The 26,854-nt window shown below is 39.3% G+C and overlaps 2 protein-coding genes and 1 long non-coding RNA gene across 14 annotated transcripts in view; 2 read left to right on the forward strand and 1 right to left on the reverse strand.

Annotated features, from left to right (window-relative positions):
• LOC134548153 (interleukin-1 receptor type 1-like) overlaps positions 1–3,466 on the forward strand; it is a 22,654-nt gene extending 19,188 nt beyond the window's left edge. For all 3 annotated transcript variants that reach the window (XM_063392627.1, XM_063392630.1, XM_063392629.1), the window contains exons 13-14: positions 512–1,432; positions 3,183–3,466. In XM_063392627.1, coding sequence (XP_063248697.1) covers positions 512–888 — 377 coding nt within the window. In that variant the 3' untranslated portion in view covers positions 889–1,432; positions 3,183–3,466. The remainder of the gene's footprint in view (positions 1–511; positions 1,433–3,182) is intronic.
• LOC134548156 (uncharacterized) lies at positions 1,002–10,940 on the reverse strand. The gene is made up of 3 exons (XR_010079711.1): positions 10,802–10,940; positions 4,014–4,102; positions 1,002–1,138 (listed from the first exon to the last, which is right to left on the reverse strand). It is a non-coding gene; the product is annotated as an uncharacterized LOC134548156 (long non-coding RNA).
• LOC134548151 (interleukin-1 receptor type 1-like) lies at positions 10,826–26,775 on the forward strand. 10 transcript variants are annotated; one of them, XM_063392618.1, is made up of 13 exons: positions 11,160–11,352; positions 11,723–11,978; positions 12,576–12,762; positions 14,714–14,786; positions 17,568–17,811; positions 18,113–18,299; positions 19,077–19,239; positions 19,550–19,615; positions 20,169–20,289; positions 21,827–21,975; positions 22,268–22,411; positions 23,778–23,939; positions 24,068–26,775. In XM_063392618.1, exons 3-13 carry the CDS (start codon positions 12,715–12,717, stop codon positions 24,457–24,459), a joined length of 1,749 nt encoding a protein of 582 aa, XP_063248688.1. In that variant the 5' UTR covers positions 11,160–11,352; positions 11,723–11,978; positions 12,576–12,714; the 3' UTR covers positions 24,460–26,775. The 10 variants fall into 10 exon arrangements, with proteins under 10 accessions (XP_063248693.1, XP_063248691.1, XP_063248688.1 ...); XM_063392620.1 differs by lacking the exon at positions 11,723–11,978 and adding an exon at positions 12,252–12,458; XM_063392619.1 differs by lacking the exon at positions 11,160–11,352 and adding an exon at positions 12,252–12,458 and having other exon boundaries at positions 11,360–11,978.
• Positions 26,776–26,854: the final 79 nt, after the last annotated feature.

Here is a 26,854-nt window from a genome sequence, read left to right on the forward strand (position 1 = left end):
GTTCTCAGGGTTTAGCCATGGGGTTTTTGTGTGGTATTTACCATATTTCACTGTTTGCGACTTAGCTGACTGGAATGCCATTGATGAGGGAAGTCTTTCTTTTCCCTTCCACTTACATGTAACAAAACCAGTTAAGCATATCAGAACAGACTGTTTAAGCTAAAACAGTCCTGTGGTTCTGGAACTTGTTTTTTTTTTTTTTTGCATTTGTGTCTGTGATGGTAATAAAATGGCGTTAGCAAGATAAGTAGTAGATAGTTGGTAGCTCTTCTCTGTTTCTGCAAAACAGGGATATAGACATAGAATCTGATGGGGTCAGATTGTGTTGCATTGGCCAGATCTCCATGGTTGGCTAACCCAAGGTAACTTCTTGCATGCTCATATCCTCTCTCTATTTTGATGTAAAGTGTGTTGGCTTAAATATCAAACACTTAACAAGCCAGCTGCAGAATACTGGTAACAGAAAATAGAAATGTACAACCTTAACTTTGTACAACCTTTCTCTCTACAGCTGTGATCAGCGTTGCTGATGAAAAAATCCATCAAAGTAGAAGAGTGATAATTGTTTTAGTACCAGAGCCCTCCTGTTACAGTATTCTGGAAGATGAGTCTGAAAAGCAACTAGCCATGCATAGTGCTCTTATCCAAGATGGCATTAAAGTAATTCTCATTGAACTTGAAAAAATACAAGATTATGCAACCATGCCAGAATCCATCAGGTATATTAAGCAAAAGCACGGGGCTATCCGATGGAAAGGGGACTTCTCAGAAAGGTCCCACTCAGCAAGCACCAGGTTCTGGAAGAAAGTGCGCTACCAGATGCCATCCAGAACAAGCGGCTCTTTATCAGGGTTGCATTTGTTACCAAAAGACTTGAATTTGCCTTAAATAACAAATGAGAAATGACACTTAACGACTGATTCAGTTCACACAGTTGGTGATGGATTGACTGAAGGTCACATCTATCTGTTTTGTGCAATCTCATCCAGATTTACTGCAGTGAAGGTACTACAGCTTCACCTACAGGTGTGAATCTTTTTTACTTCTGGCTGGATCAACAGAACAACTTGAAATATCATCAGTAGCACATGTAGGAGGTACACAGGTACTTTTCCAAGAATGATTCTGTGAAATTCCCCTGTATTAAAAATGAAAGGACAAAAAACTGTCAAAAAATTGAAACCAATGAAGAAAATTTGATTTTTTTCCCTGCAATTAAAGTTTCAGTATGAAGGGAATTACACTAATTATGGTTGTGATACCATGTAATGTGCATGGCTGGTGCCAGTAAATGTTTGTTTCTTTTTTTTTTTTTTAATGAAATGACACAACCCTTTTCTTTGTTACAAGTTTTTTATTTGCCTTGTTTGGTTTGCGGAAAGATAAATCCTCCTGAGTTACTGCATCAGTGTGTTGTCATCCAGGAGAAAAGGTAAGAGACAATCTCAGCCCTCCACGAGTGCTGTTGAACCTGACAAAGCTTAAATACTCTTCCCTGATCTTTTATACTTTTGAAAGATCAATGCCATTTTTGTCACTTTTCACATGCAGCAGTTGTAAAAATACCTTTGTAATCTGTATTGAGTCAAAAAATTAATCTTCAGAGAACCTTTTCTTTCCAGTAAAATGGCTTAATATATTTATTTACCCAAGTGGAACAATTGGGTAATGACACAGAGGGGGATACAGGATGATTGACTTCATCCAGCTTACATTAAGGACCATGTCAAGGGGCAGAGAGAGAGAGAGAGAGATGCCTGGTGTTACCCCCTGCAGCTGCTTGCTTTTCTCCTTTCCCTCTGCTCTGATACATAAGCAATCTGAGAGGACTCTGTACTGGAGGCTGCAGTCACGGCTTTCCAAACGAAAGGGAAAGGAAGTTGTGTAAAATGTTGAATCCTTTCTCTTTCATTTTAAAATATTTTTAATAGTGTTTTGTATGCCCTGAGTGTTAACTCTAAAATTATGTTTGACTTGTAGGCAGTGATGTAATTTGCAATGATCAATTCTTTTTTTTGGGCAGGGAATTGATTTGGTTAAAAAAATTTATCAGATCTCTTTAATGCTATGTTTATAGCTATCAATTTTATAGAAACAGGAGATGAGAGCCAAATTGCCCATGTAATTTCAGTCTGTCCTTGAAAGGTATGCTTTTAGGTTGTATAGGGAGGCCTCAGGAACTGACTGTTACTGCTGCTTACAACTCAGAATTTCTGTGTCCTATCAGCTTCTTTCTTGCAGCACCTTTTGCTCTCCTCCCATTCAAACTCCAGCCTACATTTTCACTTGCAGCTCCTTTATCTTGAAACAACCCACTTGCTTTCGTGTCAAACTCCATCACTTTCCAAACTCTGCTTGAAGGCTGTTGCTAGGACAGTATTAGGCAGAAATTTTCCCTCTGGTATCTCCACTTGTTTGTCCAAAAAAAAAAGTTCTGCAACCTTCAAAATTCATCTATTCATTTACAAAAGTGTTGGCTTTTCTTCTTTCATGGCTCATGCAGTTTTCTTATGTCTCCATACTCAACCAAATAAAACTGTTCCGGCTGAAAAGTGACAAAAACAGTGGAAGTAGGTTCTTCTCGCACCTAAATTGATTCGGTTTCCTCAGTGTATGCTCGAAACTTGAAACAGTGTTTTTGAGAGATAGTGCCTTCTGAGCTTTGTGAGTTATGTGTATGCTTGGCCAGAATTGAATGTCTTCATTTCAACAGGAAGGGGAAAAAGTGCCTTTGAAATGCCAGACTAATTCCAATTGTTATGGTACTCAAGTGTTTTGATGTGTGTCATGTATGCACAGACCTGTGCAGATGCTCATAGTCTTTTTTCATTCGGTGTTTTAGTCACAAGAAAAGTGTCAAGGGAGCATCAGTCCTAGTCATGAAGTGCCACATTTACTTAGCTGTTCATGCAGCCTGCCTTTAAATATGTGGTTCAGTGGCAGCCTGCTGTAGGGTAAAAGAGCCTTGAGATCCATCTGAAATTACTGAAAACCATCTGAACAAGGCTAATTGTTATGGTTCACATTGATAGAAGAATCAAATAGGACAGAAACTGTATGGTTTGGTCACAAAACTCTCTAAGAAGATCCCTGTATCAAATGTGAAGAGCATACACTGCATTATGGTATTTGTACTCTGAGAACTAAGGTGTAACACTGACTTTGTGCTTTCACCTTGACAGCTCACAGGGTGCAGGCCCACCAATGGAGTTCCAGCGACCTCAATCTTCCTAACTACTTCTGCTGACTGGAACAGCTTGAAAAGAGAACTGCTACTTGTTATCCCTAACTTTAGGAATGGAAGGTTATTTTACTGAGCCAAAATAGTGTTTTTTAAAAAATATTTGTTCCTTTTGATCTATTTATACAAATGACGCTAAAATTTTCATGTGTGTTATGTAAAGGCACTTGAGCAAGAGTCCATTTTAAAATTTAATAAAGGCACTACATATTTTTTCATACAGCACTGCTGTTTCTTTTGCCCTCATTTCTCCACTAAAGCATGCTGAGAATGGACAATGGCAAGCAGCAGTTGTGACTCAATGGCTTAACAAGACTGCTATACTAGATCTTCATTCAGGCTGCTGCCAGTCAATCTGGCTGTGGTACAACACTGGCACAAATTATCCACCCTGCCTGGGCAAAGAGAGGCTGTGAGCTTGGCTCTGCTCTCTCTGGTACTCTCCTTGTGGCAAGGTGAAGCCAGAGCAGCCCAAAGGCTGCTGCATTGTTCTCTGGGACCAGCATGGTCCTCAGCAGTTCCATAGTGAGCAGCAATAGTGGAGAGGCAGCCTTCGATGCTCAGCCCCTGGGGCAAGTTCTTACTCTCTCACCTGCTCAAGGAAACCCAGAGCCTTGTCCTGTAGGGGTTGGTCTAGCTCAGAAAGCAATTGTATCCTGGGCTGCATCAAAAGCAGCATGGCTAGCAGGGTGAGGGAGGTGATCCTGCCCCTCTGCTCTCGTGAGGCCTGACCTGGAGTGCTGCATCCAGCTCTGGGGTCTCCAACACTGACCTGGAGCGAGTCCAGACGAGGCCACCAAATTGGTCAGAGAGATGGAGCACCTCTGTAAGGAGAGGTGGAGAGAGTTGGGATTGGTCAGCCTGGAAAAGAGAAAGCTTTGGGGTGACCAAACTGGCCTTCCAGGGCCTGAAAGAACTTACACAAAAGATGGGACAAGACTTTACAAGAGCATGTAGTGACAGGACAAGGGGGAATGGCTTCAAAGTGAAAGAGTGTAGGTTTAGATCAGATATCAGGAAAAAACTCTTTACTCTGAAGGTGGTGAGGCACTGGAATAGATTTCCTGGGAAAGCAGTGGGTACTCCGTCCCTGGAGGTGTTCAAGGCCAGGTTAGAGGGAGCTTTGAGCAACCTGGTGTAGTTGAAGGTATCCCTGCACGTGGCAGGAGGTTTGGAACTAGACAATCTTCAGGATCCCATTGCAACCCAAACCATCTCTGTGATTCTGTGAGTCTGAGTAACCTGACTGACTTGTCCTTGCCTCCCACCAGCTTAAGTCTCACACAAGCTCATGCTGATTGCACGGTGGCATAAGATACGGGGCAGTGAAGAGGGAGTGCTGTGCTCCTTCTGCACCTGCTTCTTCTACAGAATGGTTTCACTGCAGGATTCAGGTCCTCAGCAGGCATGAGTGTTTTGTCCCAAGTTGTACTTCATCTTTTATTTTTCCTTTTATCTGAAGTTTTTTACATGATAGAAAAAAAATGTAGTGAAACCAGAAAAATGAAGATATGAGAGGGAGGCGAGGATGGAGGCAATGGTAATTATTCCTTTTTAGAAGATTGCTTGTTTTGTGTAAGTACATCAGACAGCAGGGAATTTGATTTTAAATGCGATGCACTTCCCTAACCTTGGGTACTGATTTCACTAGAAGTTAATGATGAAATTTAGGAAATAAGGATGAAATAATATAAATATCACATACCAAAATGCTTACTCTATGGTTTTGTCTTCATTATGTGACAAGCTGTAACAAAATATTTAAATATTTGTTTAACTCTCTTAGCACTTAGAAATACTGCTGGCTTTTATTATAATAATATTTTTTATTATGACTGACAAGCCTGAATATTGTGTGTCCTTATCTGTAGAGTTTCAGGAATAAGAAAGAATGCATTGCCCATTCACTGATACAAGGGTGTAAGACATTAATCTGACTGACTCTAGCTACTTTTTAATTATGGGATTTATTTTATTATGTTTAGACAAAAGGGGAAATGAATATGATATATGATCTTTTTTGTAAACAGTGTAACTAAAATACTTTTAATCATCTAAATGCATTGTGATTAAATTGAAACTATATCCATTTTTTTTCAGCTTCTACTTAAATAGTAAATAAAAAGTAAAAAAATATCCTACTGTAAAAAAGCAAAGATGTTGCTTAAGTTTAAGTAAGAGCGACTATTTATATCAACCTCTTGTATTTCTCGGTTGTTTAAATATGCTAGGTTGTTTTCTCTGCCCTTCTTCACTGTCTAAATTGCATTTAAAGAGGACACCTCAATTTTTTGTCCATATAAACACAAAATGTAGGTGATAGAGTGGTAGTTCTCTGGGCTAGAATGGCCCTAGAAGCAAAGGTGGCTCACTGCATATGAAGAGCATCACTGAGCTCCAGTGACTTTCCCACACACCTTGTCTTGATGGACTGCTCCAGCTCTGCAGGGCTTGTAGCAGGCTTCTTGGCACATTGTGGGCAAAACCAGCAGTTAGCTATGCTATGCAAAGTGGAAAAATACAAAGGTTTTCAGAGATGTTTTAATGTGAAAAGGATTGCTATTGTTACCGGCAAAATTACTTTCTGTATTCCTGAAGGAGGGTTATAGATTTTGAAGTAAGTTATTTGCATTGTCTGTGTTTTAATAATTAATTTTGCAATTCCATTTAGAAATTTAGTCTGCCTAAAAAAAAAAGAAAAAAAAGGGGTTTCTTAGATTGAAAGGGGATCTTGTTCTGACTGATTGCGGGTCCCTAGAGGGCAGTCCTGGGCCACCTACTCTGCTTTCTCTGTTTTGCATTTTCTCAAAAGTTGTGCTGATTGATGCAATACTTTCATTATGTCTTTCCCATTTCTCATTTAGCTCAAACTTCTTGTGGTTAGTTGGTTGTAGGACTCCTTGCACCAGCGTTTTTAACTGTTACGAGATGGCACTGAACCCTGTCCTCTGCCTGCAGAAAGGGGCTACTCTTGTGTAATTGCACAGATAAAGTGCAATATGCAATCCTAGGGCTGCTAAGAACATTTTAACAAAATAATTGTGGAGACTTGCAAGAGACAACCTCATGGAATATTTTTTGTAGTAATCTTTTTACCATCTAAACTGTAAGTCCAAAAGCTGCCTTCCAGTTTTTAGTGGATTTCATGTCAAACCTCCTAGGTACAATTTTATGACAGTGAGTGTCACATGAATTTGTATTATAAATGCATTCTTCCCTTGTCTGTGACCAAAAAATTGGCTGTAGATACTTGTGCAATGTGTATCTATAGCACCTAGAAGGTCTGAGCTTGGGAAACACAAGATAGAAAGCCTCTGCCTTTTGGCTAGCTCATTCCTATCTCAGGTATCCAGTTATGTTGTTCTCTCTGTGAGTTACCATGCTTTGTCCTATCAAAAGAATTGTTAATTGGTATATACTGGATGCATTGTTTATAGGCAGAAGTTGTAGTCTGTCTTCAATTTAACCTAGACAAGTCAAATTAACTTAAAACTTTCCTGAAATGTAAGCTTCTCATTTCCCCTAGTATACCCCTAGTTCAGTGGAGCCTCTTGGAATTTGTGAACATATTAACAGGAAAGAGCACAACATTTCCTCTGAAGGTGGGCCAGTACCCTGAAGAGTGTTGTCAGGGACGTGTGGCACGCAGAATTCACTGATCCATATGAGAGCTGGTGCAAGTGGGTGCAGGCCTGAGCTGTGCTGGAGGTACCCGTGCTGCAGGTACAAGTGCAGCCAGCTCACCTGTGTGGGTGAGCTTCAGGCAGCTCACACTTGGCACCTGGAGATGGCTCCACCCGATGTCTCGGCTTAACGTGAAGTGAAACAGCCCGTTTTCACACACCATCCTTCTTCATGACAGTAAAGATGATGAATAGAGTTTTCTACTTCTGAGGACACCCTAAAGCCTTCTGTGCTGGCAAATTTCCCCACAGATGGGATTTGAGTGATGCGGCATGCGCTGACGAGAGGTCTGGCTGAGGCTGCACAGCTCAGCCAGCAGTAGAAGAGACATAAGATTATCTGTGCTGTTTACTTTTAACTTCTCAGATTATCTCCAATAACCTCAATTTTAATCAACACCCCATGGATTCTGAGCACCTTTCTCACTGAACTCTATTATGGACTCTTGGCATCAGTGCATTGCAGGTGCCTTTGGTACTTCTCTAACTCTACTGGAAACAGTTCACCTCATTTAAGGCAGCATTTTCTATTTTTTTAAATTTTTATTTATAACCTATAATATACTGGTGAATCATAGGAATCTTGACCACAGTTCTGTGATTCTGCATGGCAAATGGCTATTTTGTGTTTAAATGAAAGAAAATAAAATAGTCGTGTAATTTCTGAGTGTAGGAGGAGTAAATGGGTAAAAATGAGTATGAGCCAAGCTGCAGGGTCACATACTTTTTTTCTATTATGCCATTAGTAAATTACATAGGAAAATTTCTGGTTTTTTGTACTGCTAGGACTAATGAAAACATTGATATGAAGGACACAGCTAATCCCCTGGCAAGTTCCCTCCATGCCAGTAACTACTGCCACCCCTTGGCTTCTCCCTTCTCAAGCATGTGCTGCCATCTTTTGCTGGGTGGCTTCCAAGTCAGTCAGCCCTGCAACTCCAGCAGTGGAGCTCAACTTTCTCTGCTCACCATGACAATTGATTACTACAATGAAGGCAATAAGGATATTGAAACAAAACAACAGACTAATGTGATGCAACCAGACACTGCAACATTACTTTCATATTTCAAATTTCCAATTTTCCTGCCCTAGCTTAGCCTCTCTAAATCAGAATTTTCACATACCCCGCAGATTATAGTGTTCTTGAATATTTCTTCCTCAACAGAAAATTATTCTGTTCTTAAGTCATGTATTACACGTTTTATGCAGCTCTAACTGTATCTACTGCAATTACATTTCTTGATTTTTTATTCTTGTAGCTTTAAAAGATTTGTACATACAATGATAACCTTAATGTCTTCATCGAAGTTTGCGAAACAAAGCTTAAAGTAGAAATGGTGTAAAAAATTGCATAAAGTGCTTTAAAACTCTGTTAAGTTTTGATTTGCCCAGCTCAGTTTCAGATGAGATGGATATATGATGAATACATATGGCAGCCAAACCCAGAAAATGTGATGGTTGCTCTAAACCACAGTTTTGCCCTAAATATACTTGTGGTTGTCTAAGAGACATAGTATGACTATAGTCTCTTCTCATGCAGAAGGGATGATTTACCAGGCACAGGTAATACGTGAGATTACCAGATGCATAATTGACTTGAAAAACCTAACAACTACACTGGCTTGTTACTGGCACTTGTCCTAGAAAAATTAGGCCAAGTATTGCTCTGATTTTTACAGTTCAAGTCAGCTGGTGTGGAGGACCTGGTGACCACACAAGCCATGTTTGAAAAGACATCATTTCAGACTAACTCCTGTCAGTCACTCTTGATAGGTTGCCCACCTAGTTGGAGTTTATCTTCAAGATTTGCCTCATCTGAAAGGAATCTGATGGGCTCCAGGATTGTTTTGTGACACAAGTGCTCTCTTGATCCAAACAAAAAGCTAATTCAGCCACATGGCCCAAGGAGATGATATATGTGAAAAGGGAAAATGGTCAATACTATAAATTGAGAAAGACAAGTGATCTTGAAAGCTGGAACTAAACTACTACTGGATGACATCTCAGGCAACTTCCATCCCATCCCATCCCGTCCCGTCCCACTCTGATTTTCTTCTAACCCAAAAGGATTGAATTATTTATCACAGGCACTGTGATCCCTTCATTGGCTATATAATGTTTATCAAATAAAGAAAGCAGATGCCACCACCTGATGGAAAAAGGACTTCTCAGCGATACCTTATTTAGCATACACGCTTGGTAGAAATGCTATACACCAAATGCTATCCTCAGTCCAGTATCTTAATTTGCAAAGAAGTAGCCTTATCTGAACTTCTCCTCAGCTGAGAAAGGTATACCATGGTCATCACTCTGCTGCAATCCATTTTCAAAGCACTAGTGAATGGATAGACCCCACCTTGTGCTAATTATGACTGGTTATTCTATCTTAGCGCTTTATGAGGCAAAATACCTGTGAATGTTTGCACAGATTTAAAAAAGAAGAAAAAGTAAATTCCTCTGCATAGATCTGACTGCTTAGCATCAACTTCCTTGGTGGATCTGCTGATTCTTGGTCAGCTTTGAAGTGTCCCTGGTGACCATACCAAATGTTCATACAGACTAATGTCAATGTCCACCTTCCTCAGACAACTCACTCCTCTGCTCTTCTCTACAATTTTTTGTTTTATGACTGCCATAGTTTTGTGATTTCATGAAATCCATCTATTTCAGCTTTACTACCTTTTTTTTTTTCTTTTTTTTTTTTTTTTTTAAATTCTGGTTTACATTCAATGAATAGTTAAATAATTGAATAGTTCTGATTTTACCTGTTCATTTTGGTAATATTTTAACAAAGCATTTTACACCAGAAACTTTTTTACTAGAAACATTTTTTCACTATTAGTAGTATTACAATAAATTTAAGAGAAAAAGGCCCATCACAACTGCATACAGCAGAACCCCTAGCATGTGTACCTCAGAAAGAATTCTTATGAAGCTATTTTTTTTTAAATCAGTGCTTCTAGAGCAATAGAGACCTCAATCAAAATCGAGTCACAGATGATTTCTGGTGGTGCAAAATAATACAGAAACTAAAAATCTTACATAATCTTGCATTGTGTGACCTAATACAAGGAGTTAATGACAAACATTTCCAAAATTAAATATGGATAGAAGTGGTGACCAAAGAGAGACAAGCTGACAACAAGAATCCTGCTGTGTTTGCCAAGTCAGGAATGAATTAATATTCTGTTTACCTCCCAACAGCTTTGGGTCTAGAAGTGTTGCAATGTGCCTCCAGCTAGCACTACATACCTTGTATTTATGGAAGACAGTTTATGCAGGCACAGCAGGGAATAATCTTTAATCTTAATTTATCTGCAGCTAATACACAGGATATTTGAACATATTTCCATTTGGTAAATATAACAGTACCAGAACATGCAACAAAAGAAGTACCAGAAGCAGGATGAAAAGGGTGGAAGGGACAGGCCGTGTCTAGATTATTCTCCACAGTTTTTGCAGAATACTTGTAATTTGCTTAGCAAATGTTATGATGCATTTTTAACAATAATGAGAACATCTGCCTTGATAATTCTGTAGTCCATGACTGCAGCCCGCTTTGTGAGGAACATAAGAAAGAGCCTTCCTCTGCCATAATATCTAGTTTAGTAGTTAGTCAACAAGTAAGCGGCGCTGCAGCATTAAAATTGCCCGCATTTGACTCAGTGTTTAACAAAATAGTTTGAGGAACTTCTGCTTTGAAAAACTCTGGCTCTAGCTGCAATGTGAGAGTGAAACTGAGAACTAAGAAGCATCAGAACCCAGAGAATACTGTTCCCAGAATAGCCACAAGTTAAGTAATCTCTGTAAAATATCAGGACTATTTAGTAGGTGTAAAGCTTGTAGATAAAAACTTAGGGACTAAACGAGACTAACCTGTATCTTCAAGCTTCCAAATATCTCAGTGACAGTCTGGGCAAGTCAGACCAAGCAGCCAGAACAGCCTTCTGAATAAGCAAATTAATCGGCTGATGTCCCCGAGGTGCTCCTGCCGCAGCCTGCACGGAGTCTTGAAGGGCTCTTTCTCTTCCAGTGACACGGTCTCTTCAACTAGGGAGGTTCGCAGCTCTTCGTACTCTGAAAACAAGCAAACAAACAAGCAAACAAAAGTCGGTCACCTCAGATCTCGCAATCTTTACTTGGAGGATTTCCTGGGGCGGAGGCTGAGCCCAGCCCGCAGCGGCGAGGGCCTGCGGTGGCTGCTCAATCGCGTTGGTTTTTCGGAGCTTGCGTGTAACCAGCGCCGCTCACCTGCGCCGGGGCGGGGAGGGGCGGCCCTGCCCTGCCCTGCCCCGGTGCCACTGCACGGTGCTGGGCACAGCCAGGTTCGCAGGCGGCGGAGCTGAGCCGTGCCGGGCTGCCGCGGTCCCTCGGCTGCCGGGGCTCTCTGGGAGGCGGCAGCCGGGCTCCCCCGCCCCGAGGAGCAGGTAGGGGACCCCCGGGCCATGGCCCGGCCCCAGCGAGCCCTCGGCGAGGCGGGGCTCAGGCTGTGGCCGGCCCCGGAGAGCCGGGGGGAGGCAGCGGGCGGCGGGGCCCGGGCAGGTGCGGCCCGGAGCGCTGCTCTCCGTGGCCCCTGTGACAGGGCGGGCCGCCTCAGCCAGGCCGGGATTACCCGAGCGGGAGAGCCCTGGAGCTGCTGCGCCGCTGGTGGCATTTTGCTCCGACGCCTCGCTTGTGGGCTGGGAGGTGGCTCGGAGCGAGGCGGTGTCTGCTGGGGGGACCGGGGACCGCTCGGGAGCAGGGGTGAGACCTCTCGTACAGGGTCAGCCCTGACCGCGGCTCGCTTCCCCACGGAAGGAGGGCGAGCGCCGGCCTTCGCAGCTGCCCCTCGGCCCTGAGCCCGGCGGGTCACCCTGCACCGCCCAGCAGCCACAGCTGTTCCAGGGAATGCTTCCAGGAACGCGGCGCAATTTAAGTGAGGAGTGCTGGGAAATGATTTCCTGCCGTGCCCGCTGAGGGACGCCAGCGGCTGTCGCGATAGTCGCAGTGCGGTCACTGTATCCTGACGGGGCTAACTCAGCTCTTCCACACTGACTGGGGCTGGGCAGTGAAGGTATATATGCCTTTGCTGTCATCTTTTTTTTTCGTGATCAAAAGTGAGACACTTGATTCATCTCTCTAGAAGAGGCATGGTGTACCTTGCAGTTAATGAGAGCATTTAAGGTTTTATATATATATACATACACACTTATATATATATGCATTTTTATGATTTAAAATGTTGCTAGGCTTATATCCCAGAAGCAGTGTGATACTCTGACTTTCTGTTGCTTCTCTCTGTTCTAAGGACTGTTGGATGTTTGACTCAGTTTGTGCTTTTGAATAGGAGATCCAAATAAACCTGCCACAAGTTTGCCAAAATCAGTGAAACCTGTGATCCTTTGAAGTTTTGAGGAGATTTAGTTTTTTAACTGAGTAGATCAACTTTGAAAGAACTGAAAAGCAGATGAAAAGGTGGTTGTGAAAATTTAATGAAAAAATTTAATGAAAATTATACCTACATGCCATCATTGACACCTTAATTGTAATTCAGGTGTGTGTAGCACTGAAGACCTCTTTCAGACAGTTGATGGGTTTTTCTGGTGGGGGGGAGGTTGGTTGTAATAATTTTTTTTTTAAACTGCAATTGATAAAGAATATTTCTTTTCAGGGTGAAACTTTATGTACATGGCTTCGCATATCTGAGATTTTTCACCCTTTGGAAAATCTGGGCAAAGATAACTAGAGCTGAAGTCTGTTGTGAATGATAAAGCTCCACAGGTCGATTGAGTGCTCAAGATGTGGACAGCATGGCTGGGAAAAGGCAGAAATTTAGCTGTGTATCATGGCAGAATATGGTAGGAAAAACATTTGCAATTGGTTCTGTAGTCGTATATATGTTAGTTTCATCCTTATTTATGTGAATGCATGCACAGAGAAGAGCCTAATTTTGTTATTGTGTCTACCTTCCATAGAAATGAAAATTTTTCATCGTGAAAAGTGGGAGGTGAGGGAGTCTCCTCAAAGTAGTGTGTATGGTTTTACACAAGGCCGTATATATGTTTGCAAGTCTTCTATGTTTACAAAAGGGCAAATTATAAATTTAAATAGATAGAGCAAGGTAATGTTGCAAGAGAACAGAGTTTGTGAAAAAACAATGATTCAGAGAGGTCATAAAGAAAATACCTGCTCATAAGTGGAGTCTATTCAATCCTGTTTTATCTTTAAATTATATATGTTGCAATATTTTCCTTTTTTTAAATTAAAAAGTATAGATTTTTAAGAGTTACTGTGCATCATGAATAATGGAAAATGTTGTAGCTTTTGTACAAACACATATAACTGACCTCATAATATTTTAAAGTTTTGTGTATTTCTATGGTCAGGATTCTTTCAGGGACTCATCCCATCTTTGAGCTAGGCAAGAAAAGACCTGCCCGGTAATTTGAGCGGAAATTTGCAAGAAGGGAGGAGGAAGGAGAAAGGGAAGAAGGGAAGCAGGCACTGCAAGAAGCAGTGAGGGTGACTCAATACATGGCACACTTCTGAGTCAGTCTGGTGGAGTAAGACACAGCAGCCGGAAATGTCATCTTCAACTCTTGTAGAAAATGGTGATCAGCTCGATGTTTGTCACAACAGGATGGAGCTCTCCTGCTCACACTTCAGCTGGAATAGTTGCATTTGTCCTCTCACTGTGCTGTAAAACACTGGTAGGCTGAATAGAAAAAAAAAACCAAACAGAAAAGCAGGTCAGGTTAAGGAACAAGCTCGCCAGGGGCATGCAACTGAGAGATCCTTCTCCAAACATGTTAGGGATCAGAGGACCACTAAAGAGTCCTGAAAATCATTCTCAAATATATAAATAAGCATGTAAAAAATAAATGCCTGGATTTTAGGTGTAGAAACATCACTACTAGAGTCCCAAACAACTTTTCTGCTCAGCATGTATTTTGATGATCTAGACAGAGGGAATCTGTTTCAGTGGCAGAACTTGTGAACAATACAAAGCTATTTAGGCTAGAACATGGAGGTGTAAATTGCAAAGAATGGCACAAAGATGTCACAGTAGTAAATGACTGGGTAATAATAGCAGGAAAAAATTGTTGAAGAGAAATATAAAGAAAATTTTAAATGAAACCATATGGCCAAAATCCTAACATCATGTGCTCAACAGCTGACTGAGTTTGCCTGATTCTTAGCACCCAATGATGAGATCTTGAAATTTTACTGCATAGGCCCATGGAACTATCAGATGAATACTCAGTAGTACTCAAAGAACGAAGATATGGTTAGAAATCATTACAGGAAAAAAAATCAGAAAAAACCAATAATCATCTTTGTTTATAAATCCATAGTGCACTCATGTTTTGGAGACTGTATGCAAGTCCTGTCCTGTCTTCCCCATCTCAAACGGGTTATAGCATAATTGGATGCAGTACAGAAGTGGGAGGCAAAAAAAGTCAGAATTATGACATCAGATTCCATCTAAGGGAGAGTTAGAGAACCTACGACTGTAGCTTAGGAAAGCAAGAAGTAGGAAGGAATCTGCTAAAGATGTAAGAAACCAACTGCTTGACAAGCTGAAGTAGGAGATGTTCACTCATTTTGTTTTTCGTTCTAGTTAATAATTAGGAGCTGTCAGGTAAAATAAGCAGGTAACAGGCTCAAAACAAGTCAAAGACAATTCTTGTACTTAATATGTCCTCTTTAAACTGTGTAATTCCTGTAATTGTGTAATGCAAATGTTTACTTTAAATGATGGAAGTTCATATTGGAAAGCACTAATTGTGAGTTTCCTTTTCATTTCAGCAGGGAAACATCACAGCAAAAACACTGTTTTCATGTAACATTGCAACAGCATTTCTGTCTTTAATTATTGCAAGTAAGTCTGTTGGTGGCTATGGAAAGTTTTGTTCTGAACTTTTTGTGGAACTTTTTTTTTTTCACACAAGTAATACTAAGTGAAGTTACTTTCTGAAATAATTACTTTCTGAAGTGAAAATAACTGTAATAGTGAAATTTGCATGTGTGCCAATGAGTTCTTTCAAATTGTCCCAAGAGCAGGAACATATAAAACGTAACATGTGGTATTTTATGTTCTAACTTAAAACAGAATCATTTAGGTTGGAAAGGAGCTCTTGACACCTTACCTTACAGGGTCAAGGTTTTGAAAATCTCTGCAGATCGAAACTCCACAATGTCTTTGGGCATCTTGTTCCACTGTTTGATCACTGTTACAATAAAAAAGGTCTTTTTTGTGTTCAGATAGAATGTTTTATGTTTCAATTTGTGCTCATTGCCTCTTGTCCTGTCAGTGGGCAATGCTGGCAAAAGTCTGTCTCTTTTTTCTTCTTTCCCTCCCATCAGGTATTTACATACATTGATAAGATACACACACTCCTTTCTCCTTCCTTCCTCCTTTCTCCTTCCTTCCTCCTTTCTCCTTCCTTCCTCCTTCCTCCTTCCTCCTTCCTCCTTCCTCCTTCCTCCTTCCTCCTTCCTCCTTCCTCCTTCCTCCTTCCTCCTTCCTCCTTCCTCCTTCCTCCTTCCTCCTTCCTCCTTCCTCCTTCCTCCTTCCTCCTTCCTCCTTCCTCCTTCCTCCTTCCTCCTTCCTCCTTCCTCCTTCCTCCTTCCTCCTTCCTCCTTCCTCCTTCCTCCTTCCTCCTTCCTCCTTCCTCCTTCCTCCTTCCTCCTTCCTGTTCCTGCTCTTTCATCCTCTACTCAAGTGAGAGGTGCTCCACTCCCTTAATCAAGTTTGTGCTGGACTCTTTCCAGTAGATTCAATCTGTCATGTCCAAATGCATCCCAGGACACTGTTAGCCTTCTTTGGCTATGAGGGGGCATTGGTGGCTCATGATCAGTGTGTGGTCTACCAGGACTCAAATGTTCTCTGCAGATCCACTTTCCTGCTGAGTAGTCTTTAGCATGTGCTGGTGTCTCTCACACTGTTTCAGAACATTAGCATTAAGTGGCAGGAAAAGAATTATCAGTTCCTGTGGCCATAGCACTTCATAATAATCACAGTTATTATGGGGCATTCAACACAGATACCTGAGTAATTCAATATTTGGATAAGTAATTTGGAAAAGATCTGTAATGAGGCAATGAGAACAGTGGATGACACAAAATTATTCTTTGGTAGTTAAAACTGATGCTTGTTATGCAGAGGGTGTCTGGATATCAAATAGTTTAGTCATTTAGTTTAGAATGTCAGTAAAAGCAGGTAGATAGGAAGAGGCATGAAAGGGTCATGCAGAGATAGCAGAAGCAAATATGATGTATGTGTGTGATGTGAGCATTAAATTAATTAATAGCCACTTGAGAAAATGCTGCTTTGATATCTCTGGATGCTCTCTGGAATCCTTAAATCTGTCATCAGTGGTAAGCAGAAAATTTTTGGAAAGCTGCAGAGCAGGGAACAGAAAGCCTCATTGTGCTAATCTTTAACCCCACAGTGACTGTGCCAGTTGAACTCAGCAGTTCTGGTCATTCCATCTCAGAAAGATGGTATCAGAAGAGGTGGAGAGATGAGTGACAATGTTGTCTGATATGGGATGGCTTCCATATGAGAAGTCTCTAAATGAAGGAGGACTCTGAGGTAAAGAGACAGAAGCAAGATGGGATGAAGGTCTATAAAATGTAAATGCCATAGAATTGGCAGATGAGAGGAAGTTTACCATTTCTCATAGCAAGAAATGCATGATACTCAGTTTATAAAAGCCAGCGAATATTTCTTCATACAGAACATAAAAGGAAAGAAAGAGACTGAAATCAGAGTAGTATTGTATTTGTCGTGTTCTCCTCTCTTCTGCACATTTGGCACTGATAGTTATCAGAGACAGAATTTGGGGCTAAACAGACACTTGCATGACTCTCTGTGGCAATTCTTGTATAATAAAGCAAGGAAGTTTGAATAAATATATTACTGAATTGAAAATGTGACCATAGTATCCAGACTTGGTGCCTTTTTTGTCATATTACAAAAACGAAAAACCCACACAAAACAACAACAACAACAAAAAAGCCCAAACCAAACTCTTAGTGTTCCTCTCTTCCTGCATGAATCTGTGTCAGAAGTAAAGAAAATGAGCTCATTGGTGATTGTAATGATTCCTCTCTAAGTGTTCATAAAATGAAAGGTGAGTTGAAATTCCCTTAGCAAACTTAGTATTTGTACAACACAGTCTTTAACTTCAGTGTCCTCTTAGGACATTTAGGTACCAAAAGCATAGTCTGTCTTGAAGGATTATCTTTACTACAGTTAAGAGAAGTTAAAAATAAAGACATTAAATGTGAAATTTGTGAGCATGTGTGTGTTTGTGTACATGCCCATGAAACAGACTGGAGAAACACAAGTACTTAAGTAATTTGCATCTGAAATAAAGCATGCAAATGACAAGTCACTGCAAACAAAGACATTCTACTGAGTGTAAAGATTACATTCAAAAAACAGCATTTCATTTTAGTGGCATAACTATATCTGTAAACTACTGAGTAGTACTCTCAACTGTAAAGATAAGGGATTAAAATTATATTTTTAGTAGTTGACTTGAGAATGGAGGTGAAAACTCCAATCAACTTTGTAAATGTAATCAAGAAATGAGTTCAGTATATTCTTGTAGAGTGTTTGAGTTTTTCTTTAATGTTTATCTCTTTCCCTTAGAGAAATGTGAAGCCTATGATGTGATGTTGAGGCAAAGTCTTGTGCCTGATGGGCAGCCTCTTGCTATTAAATGTTCACTGGAAAAGAGCTTGAAAAATGGAGACTACAACTTAACGTGGTATAAAGTTGGTAACCAGACAGCTGTGCCTAGAGACAAACTGTCTAGAGTTCATCAGCAGAAGAATTTAATTTGGTTTCTTCCTGCAATGTTAGAAGATTCTGGAGATTATGAATGTGTCATAAGGTGAAAGTTAAAAAAAAATATATTTTTACAGACATGAGTTGCAAAGTGAGTACCTTTTAGAAAGCAAGTAAATTTTTGAGGGTAAGATAAATACTAATGAGGAAGAGGGAATGCAGCTACAAAAACTAACTTTGGGGAAATTGTCTAGTTTTGGGGTGTTTTTCCTTGTAGGCAAAAGTAAATCTGTTGGAGAAACTGTAAATATTTTTCCATCTCTTTCATCTCCAAAAAGAATGCCATACATTTTTGACCTGGAAATGATGCTAAATAGGTTAATTTATTTGTGTTCTATTAATTGCAGGAATTCGACAAGCTGGAAGAAAATGTGTACAAAAGTAACAGTATTTAAGAGGATTGATGGTTTATGCTTAAATGAAAAATTTGCTGTAGAGGAGGTGATATTCACATCATACTCTGCAAAGATTGTGTGTCCCCACTTGGATTATTTCAGGAAAGAGAAGAATATTCAGCCTGTTCGTTGGTATAAGGTGAGAACATGGTGTTTTTGTTCTGTCTTACAGGTGTCCATTATTTGTAATAAAAATGTGGGGTCTTTGAGAATTGGAGCAGAAGAACTACAGATTTACTGTAAATTGGAGAAAAATGCTTTTAAAACAAATTGGAAGAGGATGAAGACTTTCTGTCTTTTAAAGGTGTTTTTGATTATCAGGCCAGAATTTCAGCTGAGCTGTAGGAGTGATGCTGACCCACGTACCCACAAGGTGGCATCTGTTCACCTGCCAGGGAAACACGGGCTTGTGTGGAAACAGATTTACTATGGTTTATCCTTTAGGTGCTCAATACTGTCCTGTCCCATTATTCTATTTCAAGTTGCTCACACTCTTTTAAAGACTTTTTCTGTTACAAGAATGTAATGCCTTCTGTCAGATTCCTGTCTCAGGCTCTTGCAGTCCATATGGTACTAGTAGTATTGAGGCTCTGTAAAAAATAAAGTCTAATTATTGGGTGGGGTTTCATTGATGAATACTCTTGCAAACACTGACAACCCACATTTTACTTTCTTATTTCTCTAATATCAACAGTTGTTTTCCAAAGGGGATGAACCTGGGGTGTCTTTAAATTAAAATCTCAGCTGAAGTGAAGTGTGCATTTCTTTATATTCCACTGTACTCGCTCTTCCTCAGCCTCTGCAGGGTGTCCATCCTTATGCTGTGGTCCATTGAAACTTCAGATTGTATCAAAGAGAGACAAACCATGGAAACATGCAGAGACATGAATTAATAGAGGTCTTTACACACTTTTAGGACTGCCAGCTGCTGGAAGGAAAAAGGTTTACCCTTTCAAACAGTGACCTTATAATTTTCAATGTGACTGTACATGATCGAGGGAACTATACGTGTGAAACAACATATACCTACAATGGGAAACAGTATAACATTTCACGAGATGTCAGTCTGGTTGTAGAAGGTAAGTAAACAATTTCACTGTGTTTGTATTCATAACAATGCCAAATTTTTGTTGCAAATTTCTAAAGACTAAAGTGGGAAGACCTAATTTGTGGATGGACATGCCTAGGACTACTTTTTTTCACCTAAATGTGCAGTAATGACTACCTGAGATATGGTACTTTCAGTGTTGAGTGATAATTTGTTATAAAATGCCTGACAACCTGGTCTTTAGTAGGAGGGGTGTTTTTAGGTTGTACTTGCATTATAGAGCATAAGACAGACTGCAACTGCCCCTGGTTTTCTAAAAAGCACTTTCTTTCTTTGGTTAGTGACCCCACCAAACAAGCCTCCAGAAATAACTTACCCAAGAAACAACTCCATTGAAGTGGAACTCGGTAAGCAATTTTCTCTAGAGAAAATATGAATTTGTATCCTAGTCAAAATGTATTCTCAAGGAGTGTCCTATTCTATGCGTTTTTAATCTTCATTTTTTTAAAAAAACTAGTTCAGTGACCAGATCAGTTTCTCTCTGTTGATCTTCCAAAGGAAGAGTGAGGAGTGAGAGGGAAAGAAAAGACGCATGTTGCTTACAAAGTCCTAAAGAACTTTCCCAGATGCAAGGAAAATTGTAGGAACTCAAGTGATTATCTGTTACACCTTTTGCTTTCTGTCACTCTGGATGTGATTCTAAGAACAGGTTCATCTTGAATCTGCAGGCAAAATGATGCCCCAAGGGGAGCATCTTCCTGGATTCAGCTTCCTCCATCCCACCGTTCTCTTTCTGACCTGCAGATTGCTGAGAATATAGACTCTCTGTTAGAGTAACTTTTCTGAAAGGGTTTAATATCATCCTTAGCTGATGTGCGTGTGTGAATCTATGAACAGGATTGTGTAGACTTTAATTAGGTAATGGAAATTAACTCTTTACTTTGTAACACAATTTTATAGGCTCACAGGTTACTGTGGATTGCAATACAACAGGTGCTGATGGGTATGAGGTGTACTGGACAGGCAACGGTGTATATATTGATGTATTTTATATGAGCAGAATTTTTGCAAGTCCCTATGAGTAAGTATATTTTCAGAATAGAAAATACTGTGTTGGCAGCCAAAGTGGAACTTTCTCCCTTTGACATGAAAATATTTAGTAACATTTTTCCCTTGCTTTAAATAGCATTCTTAAAAACTCTAATGCTTGCTTTCTCCAACTAACTTCCTGCTTTGAAATAGAAACTTTAAACATAGTAGGCACATGGGCTTCACATGTGATTGTGTGTTTCTTGCTCGTTGTAAAAAATCAGTCTGAATTTCCAATGCTGGGAAAAGGTGTTTTGTTACAGTAATTGTAATACAGTTTCTTTTGAGCAAGCTCTGGCCTGGCAGAGACCTCTTTTGGTCGGATCAGGCATGTTCAAGTGTATGATCTTGAGACTGTCTCTTTCTTCTCTGTTCCACATCTGCCTCTCTGAAAGGTTGCAAGAGGGCAAATATAGAGGAAAAATTGAGATCTCTAGGTTTGAGAGCATTAAGTTAGAGAAATTTAACTGTGATCAACTGAAGAGCTAGTGAAAGACTTTATTGAGGGCATTTGTACTGCATAGGGGTTAGGAGAGAAAAGGGAGACAGATTTCCAGTGATGAGCTGGGTTTTGGGAGGATTTGGACTGAGTAAAGCATGTGAAGGGCAAATGGGAGATAAGGTGATGGTGTAAAACAGATTAAATGGAATTAGAAGAAGAGAAATTATACCTGACTGGAAAAACCGGCTCAAATTGGAGCAAGAGGCAGCCTGTAATTTTCTCAGACATTACAGGTTTTGAACTAAAAATTTCAGGGTTGTTTGTCAGCCCTAATGGTGGCACTGTGAATAAAAAAATGTGATAATTTTTGTAAATTCTGGAGTACTGTCTAGGACCAAAAAAACAGTGAAGAAAAGAGAATGATGTCTGCAAAGTAAGAATATAGTTGCAAGAAATAAGTTTTCATCATAAAACAAAGGGAGAAATAAAATCCTGGCTTATTTACATGCTCACCAAGAGAAAACACTATGCAAAAGTTATATATCATGCTGTTATAAAGAATTGTAGTGCCATAAACAATTTGGCCACAATGCAGCAACACATGGCCACTGAATTGATATTGCAAAAGCAGTGTTAATTTTTGTACTTCCCAGCACTTACATGGTCATCTTTGATCACTTGCATTAGTGATGTTGGTTAATTCATTCCCTAAATGTCGTATCCTGTTGTGAAATATCTATGTCCATCTACTCTCACAGGGGTTGGGAAGCCCATAACAAGAGTTTATTTAGGTTTGTAAGTTATTTTTGAACTTCCAGCTGTAGAAACCTTACATTCCTTTGGGGAACCACAGCTGCAGATAAGATAATCTCTCGATGTCTTGATGCTTTCCAATGCATATGCTAAATGTCAGTACGAGGAGAGGTCTGACTGTTTGGGTTTCTTTCATATTATGTAGTTGTTCATCTGTTGTGAAGTGTTGACATTTGCAGAAGGAAATAACCACTGTTGTGCTGCAGATGTTAGAGATGAAACCATTCCTGAAAGGGCTGTGGTTTTATGGTTCTATCCGTCACCTTTTGGACAGGGAAGAAACTTCTTACGATGGGCGGCCTATGCATTCTGTAAAGCTAATAATTTCAGAAGTGAGCAGTGAAGATTATGAACAGCCTTTTGTCTGTCAAGCTTCAAATGCCTTTGGACAAGTTGCATCCTATATTATATTAAAACACAGAGGTGAGAAATACTATTATTTTTGAGGTCTGTGATTATCTATACTTCCCCAGAAGGTGTTTCAATACCAAATTATCATGTATCATGTTGAAAGAAAACAGATGTATTACAGTTTGCAGTATGCATGTACCTTTGCATAGGGAAGAAATCACTATAGAATTGTATTTATTATTACTGAAGAAACAAGGTAAACAGGAATGAAAAATGTAATGTTCAAATTTGTATTGAATTTATGTGAAAGATCAGATTGGGATAAATACAACATTTTAAAAAAATTTCTTATATTTTTGTGCAGTTCCTGACATACGAAGATGGCTGACTGCAGGGCTTGTCTCTTTGTTAGTGTTAACATTTTTTTCTTTAATAATCTACAAGATTTTCAAGATTGATTTGGTGCTTTGGTATCGTAACTCTGTCTCTGCCCTTACAAGTAAGGAAGGTATGTGAGTGTAACCAGGTATGAAAGTGTAATCAGCCTATTGATTTTTTTCACTCACCATTACTTCCTAGAAATAATGGGATTATTTAGTACAATGTATGTACAACTTCCATAAGGAATTTTCAGGTATGCACAAAGACATTTTGTGCAGGTTTTTTTCAGTCATATGGGTAAAATATAAAATTATACTTGAAGTAATAAAAACTGTGTAATATTGAAGGTAATCATAGTGAGATGCACCAAAAGAGCTACAGGTTATTCCAAAATGAGCATGTTGTTTTTTGCTTTCCTGCAGTTTCTTTACATGTAGATTTATGGTCACTCTGATGATGAACAATAGGTGTCAGCAGAGCTACATCCTGTAAACTGGATATTTAAGGATGTGCACTAAATATTTATTTTGAAAATCAGACTTATTTTTCAGACTTGTTTTTTTTAATATTGCAATTTCTTTCTGTTACCCTCGCTTTCCTTCTAAATCCTGTCAATTTTAAAGTCTTGACATATCAAAGAGAAAATTTGCTGCTAGTTCTGTGTTCTGGGATTCTTCTAATGTGTTTTGGTTTAATGCACTGTAGGCAAATATATTGGACAGGTGTGAAAAATTTGAAATATTGTGGATATATATCATGTCACTTCTCAGAATCAGACTATGTGAAGTTCCCCATGGCTTGAAAGTGAATGGATTACATATATTAAGATAGTTAATGTTTACTCATGGCTGTCCTGAATGTTTTCATGAAAACGTAAAAGTAGTTTCAACTCCTGGTCAAAAATTGAGTTTTACTATGACACTGTAATAGAGTTCTAATTAAAAGGAAAACAAAATCAAAAATTTTAACTTGTTGAGTTAGATCTGATTTTGGCTTAACTCTTTCAGTCCTGCTTGCTACGCAGCCTTAACTCTCAAAACCTCAGAAGCCTTCTGGCCTTTTCTTCTACCTGGGGAAAGGTCTCCCAGGATTATTACAAGAAAGAATTGTCTTTTTTCCACCTTCTCTTGTGGTTAGTCAGAAGTGGAGATAACTGCTATTAAGTTTCTTTCAGGAGAGGTGGTCCTGTGAGAGGGTACTTCCTCAATGTCCTGGCACCTCTGTGGTTGGGAGCTCCTTTCTGCAGGTCCTAGGTCCTTCATCCAGCTTATTTGGTGACTCCTCTATCCCCAGGATGGGAAAGGAAGTCAGACTCTGTGGCTGATCAGCTTTGTTTTGATTCATAGAGGATTTTACTTCTGTGAGGTGATTCTGTCAGATGAGTGAAATCAGCCCCATATTACTATTTCCAAACAGTCCAAAAAAGAAACTTTGCAATAAAGGAATTTTTCTGAGTTTCAGTTTTCTAATAGAAATTTTTGTGTTTGTTTTAGATGGGAAAATCTACGATGCATATGTCCTGTACACGAAAAGCAGTGAAGGCAGAAGTACCTGTTGTCTGGAAACCTTTGTTAGTAGGATACTCCCAGATGTTTTAGAAAAACAGTGTGGATATAAACTTTTCATATTAGGAAGGGATGATTTACCAGGAGAAGGTATGCTTTAATTAGCAGAGTTAACAGGTTGCCTTTTGACACATTATTTTGACACATGTAAGTTTGTCTATTTTACACCGGTTGTAAAGTTTCTATGCAGACTTTGATTGTTCCTTCATCAATTACAGCTGTGGTCAGTGTTGCTGATGAAACCCTTATGCAAAGCAGAAGACTGATGATTATTTTGGGATCAGAAACATCTAGGTGCTGCCTGTTAGAAGACACCTCTGAGCAACAACTAGCTATGTATAATGCTCTCATCCGTGATGGGATTCAAGTGATTCTTATAGAAATGGGTGAAATACAGGACTACACAAGCATGCCAGAATCAATCAGGTACATTAAGCAAAAACATGGAGCTATTCAATGGAAAGGGGACTTCACAGAGAAATCTTGTTCAGCAAAGACAAGATTCTGGAAAAACGTGCGCTATCAAATGCCATCCAGGAAAAAGGTACCTTATTCTGAAGTGCATTTGTTGCACCTAACTTCAAACAGTTCTGCAGCAAAGGGAAGTTAAGAAGCACTTGTTTAAATAATACTAAGAAGGCAATTTTGATTTGGATGTTTCTTGCACAGTCTTTATACTACAAAGTAGATGTTTTCTTCAAGGAATATAAACTGCTCATGTCTTCCATAAATTACACCTTAAAAGAAAAAAACTGTGCAACTTCATTGCTGTTACGGGTTTTGGATAGTGACACAGTTTGTTGTGTTAGTCTCCATCAAATATTATAAGTAAACATGGTGACGGTGATAGGCTATTAAGTAGCTGTGGTCCGCCTAAATGTTGTATGAAGAAACAGTTGTGAAGTCCATTTTTTAAAAATCAAAACTGCAGTTGATAAATTAAAAGTCTATTTCTATCATCAGCATTTTCCTAGTCTTTCTGTTCCAATTGTTGTTGCCTCTCCATGATTGACTGATTTCCTTATTGTTGCAAGAATCTGCTCTGTGCAAGCTTTGTCTTCTGATCAACAGACCTTACTCTTGCTTCTTGAAAGGGTTGGGGAAATACATGACATAGCAGGTATATTTAAAACTCACCACAACACTAAATGTGTTTCTGCTGAACAGTTGGTACCAAATGTGTTCAGCAAATGGAAGGGAATGAAATCGGTGGATTTTTAGACTGTTGAACAATTCTGTGATATCTGGTGTATGTTTTCTTTTTAAACTTAGTCTCTTGTAATGCTTAGGAAACTGAAAATAGTTTGTGTATCTTGAAACGGGAAGCTTTCTAGACTGTGCTGCTACTCTGGAAAGCAGATGTTCTCATGATGTGTCCCAGCTGTACTAACTGCATGCATGGAAATTCACTGAGAATCTATTGAAGAACTGTGCTTGGGCTGGGTATCCTGGAGAATGGAAAGTTGCCAGTTCAGAAAGATGACCAAATTCTAAAGGCAAGAAATGGTATCTCATCTACTCATGAAAGAAAAAATTAGAGTTATGACAAACTGCTGAAGAGTAGCTTGGTATTTCTGGACCCCAATCCACTTTCTGTTTGCATCACTGTGAGAAAATTACATGCTTCCTTTTCAAGGTGGTCTGAAGTAGCAGGAGTTTTCACTCTCCAGCCTTGAGGAACATAATTTGAATGCAAATAAAATTTTTGCTTGCTTTTTAAAAGTTATTTTCTGATGTTATGTAGGATCTAACATAATTTTTATTGCCAGAATAGGATCTGTCACAGAATTTCTTTCAGTTGGTTCTCAGAGGTGTGTATATCTAGAATATATTTTTCGTTGGGCTGTATTGATGGGAGAGAAAGCAAAATCTAGGAGTGGAAATATATAATCAAAGGGAAAGATTTCCAAGAGCATTTCATGGTACTTTTTTCTTTGTAAAGGTGTAAATACTCCTTAGGAGCAGTGTCTCATTCTCCTGGACGAGGGGTTCATAGCTGTGTAATTTTCCACAGCCTTCACTGATAGAGACTTGTTCCAAGGTGTCACCAGGAAAACTGGGAACAGGCTAGATCCATCAGATGAGGTGCTCTTGTCCTAGTCGGTGTTGAATCCATGTTCTTTGGAAATGTATAATATTTAAGCTGGAACCTTTAAAAATAAATTTAGGGACTTAGAGGATTCAGGTAATCACAATTGTCGATTTTTTACATTGTGTTTAGACTTAGCTTGCTCAAAAAAATTTAAAATTACTTTCCTTCTTTCCTTGTTTAAATTTGTGTTTAAAAACAGAACCTTCTTATTTTCCATGTAGAAGGAGAAAAATGATAAGGAAAAGATATTGAAACTGTGGTAGATTTTTTCAGCATCCTTATTTCATATAGTTTGAAATAAAAAAACCCAAACAAACTAATGGCTAGGACTTGCAGTCCTACACAAAAGTAAATTGATTTGCAATTTGTGGTGGTGGTTTTTTTTGGTTTTTTTTTTTTTCCCTGTGAATGTGATGTCATGATCTCTGGCTGCTTTTTTTCATAGTTCTGTTTGGAGATTTGCCACAGTATTCAAGACCAGAATTTTCCCATTTTTCCACTAAATGAGACTCCTAATGACTCTTAAGTGAAGACAGATGATTGTGAGTCAGCATTGATTTACCTGATACTTTCTTTCAAACAACCACATTTAGTATGACTTTTTTGTGCCCTTGTATAAAAATGAGTTTGGGAGATAGGTTTTGGTTATCATGGTTGATTGTTAGCTAGCTACTTCAATGTGGCATGACATGAGATGGCTTATCCTTTCACCAGGGGGCTTAATGTTGAAGATTAATTTTGTCTCTGTTTTCTCTCCTTGGAAACTGTTGCAAGTCACATAGGAAGACACAATTTTTTTTTGTGGTACAATAAAAGAAGTCCCATAGAGACAGATGTGCTGGTTGGTCTTTATTAAAGAAAAAAATCAAATCCCAACAATGTTGGCAAGAAGTTTGCCCCTGAAAACTTGGCA

This window comes from Prinia subflava, chromosome 3 (assembly GCF_021018805.1).
Source record: "Prinia subflava isolate CZ2003 ecotype Zambia chromosome 3, Cam_Psub_1.2, whole genome shotgun sequence".
NCBI classification, from domain to species: Eukaryota; Metazoa; Chordata; class Aves; order Passeriformes; family Cisticolidae; genus Prinia; species Prinia subflava.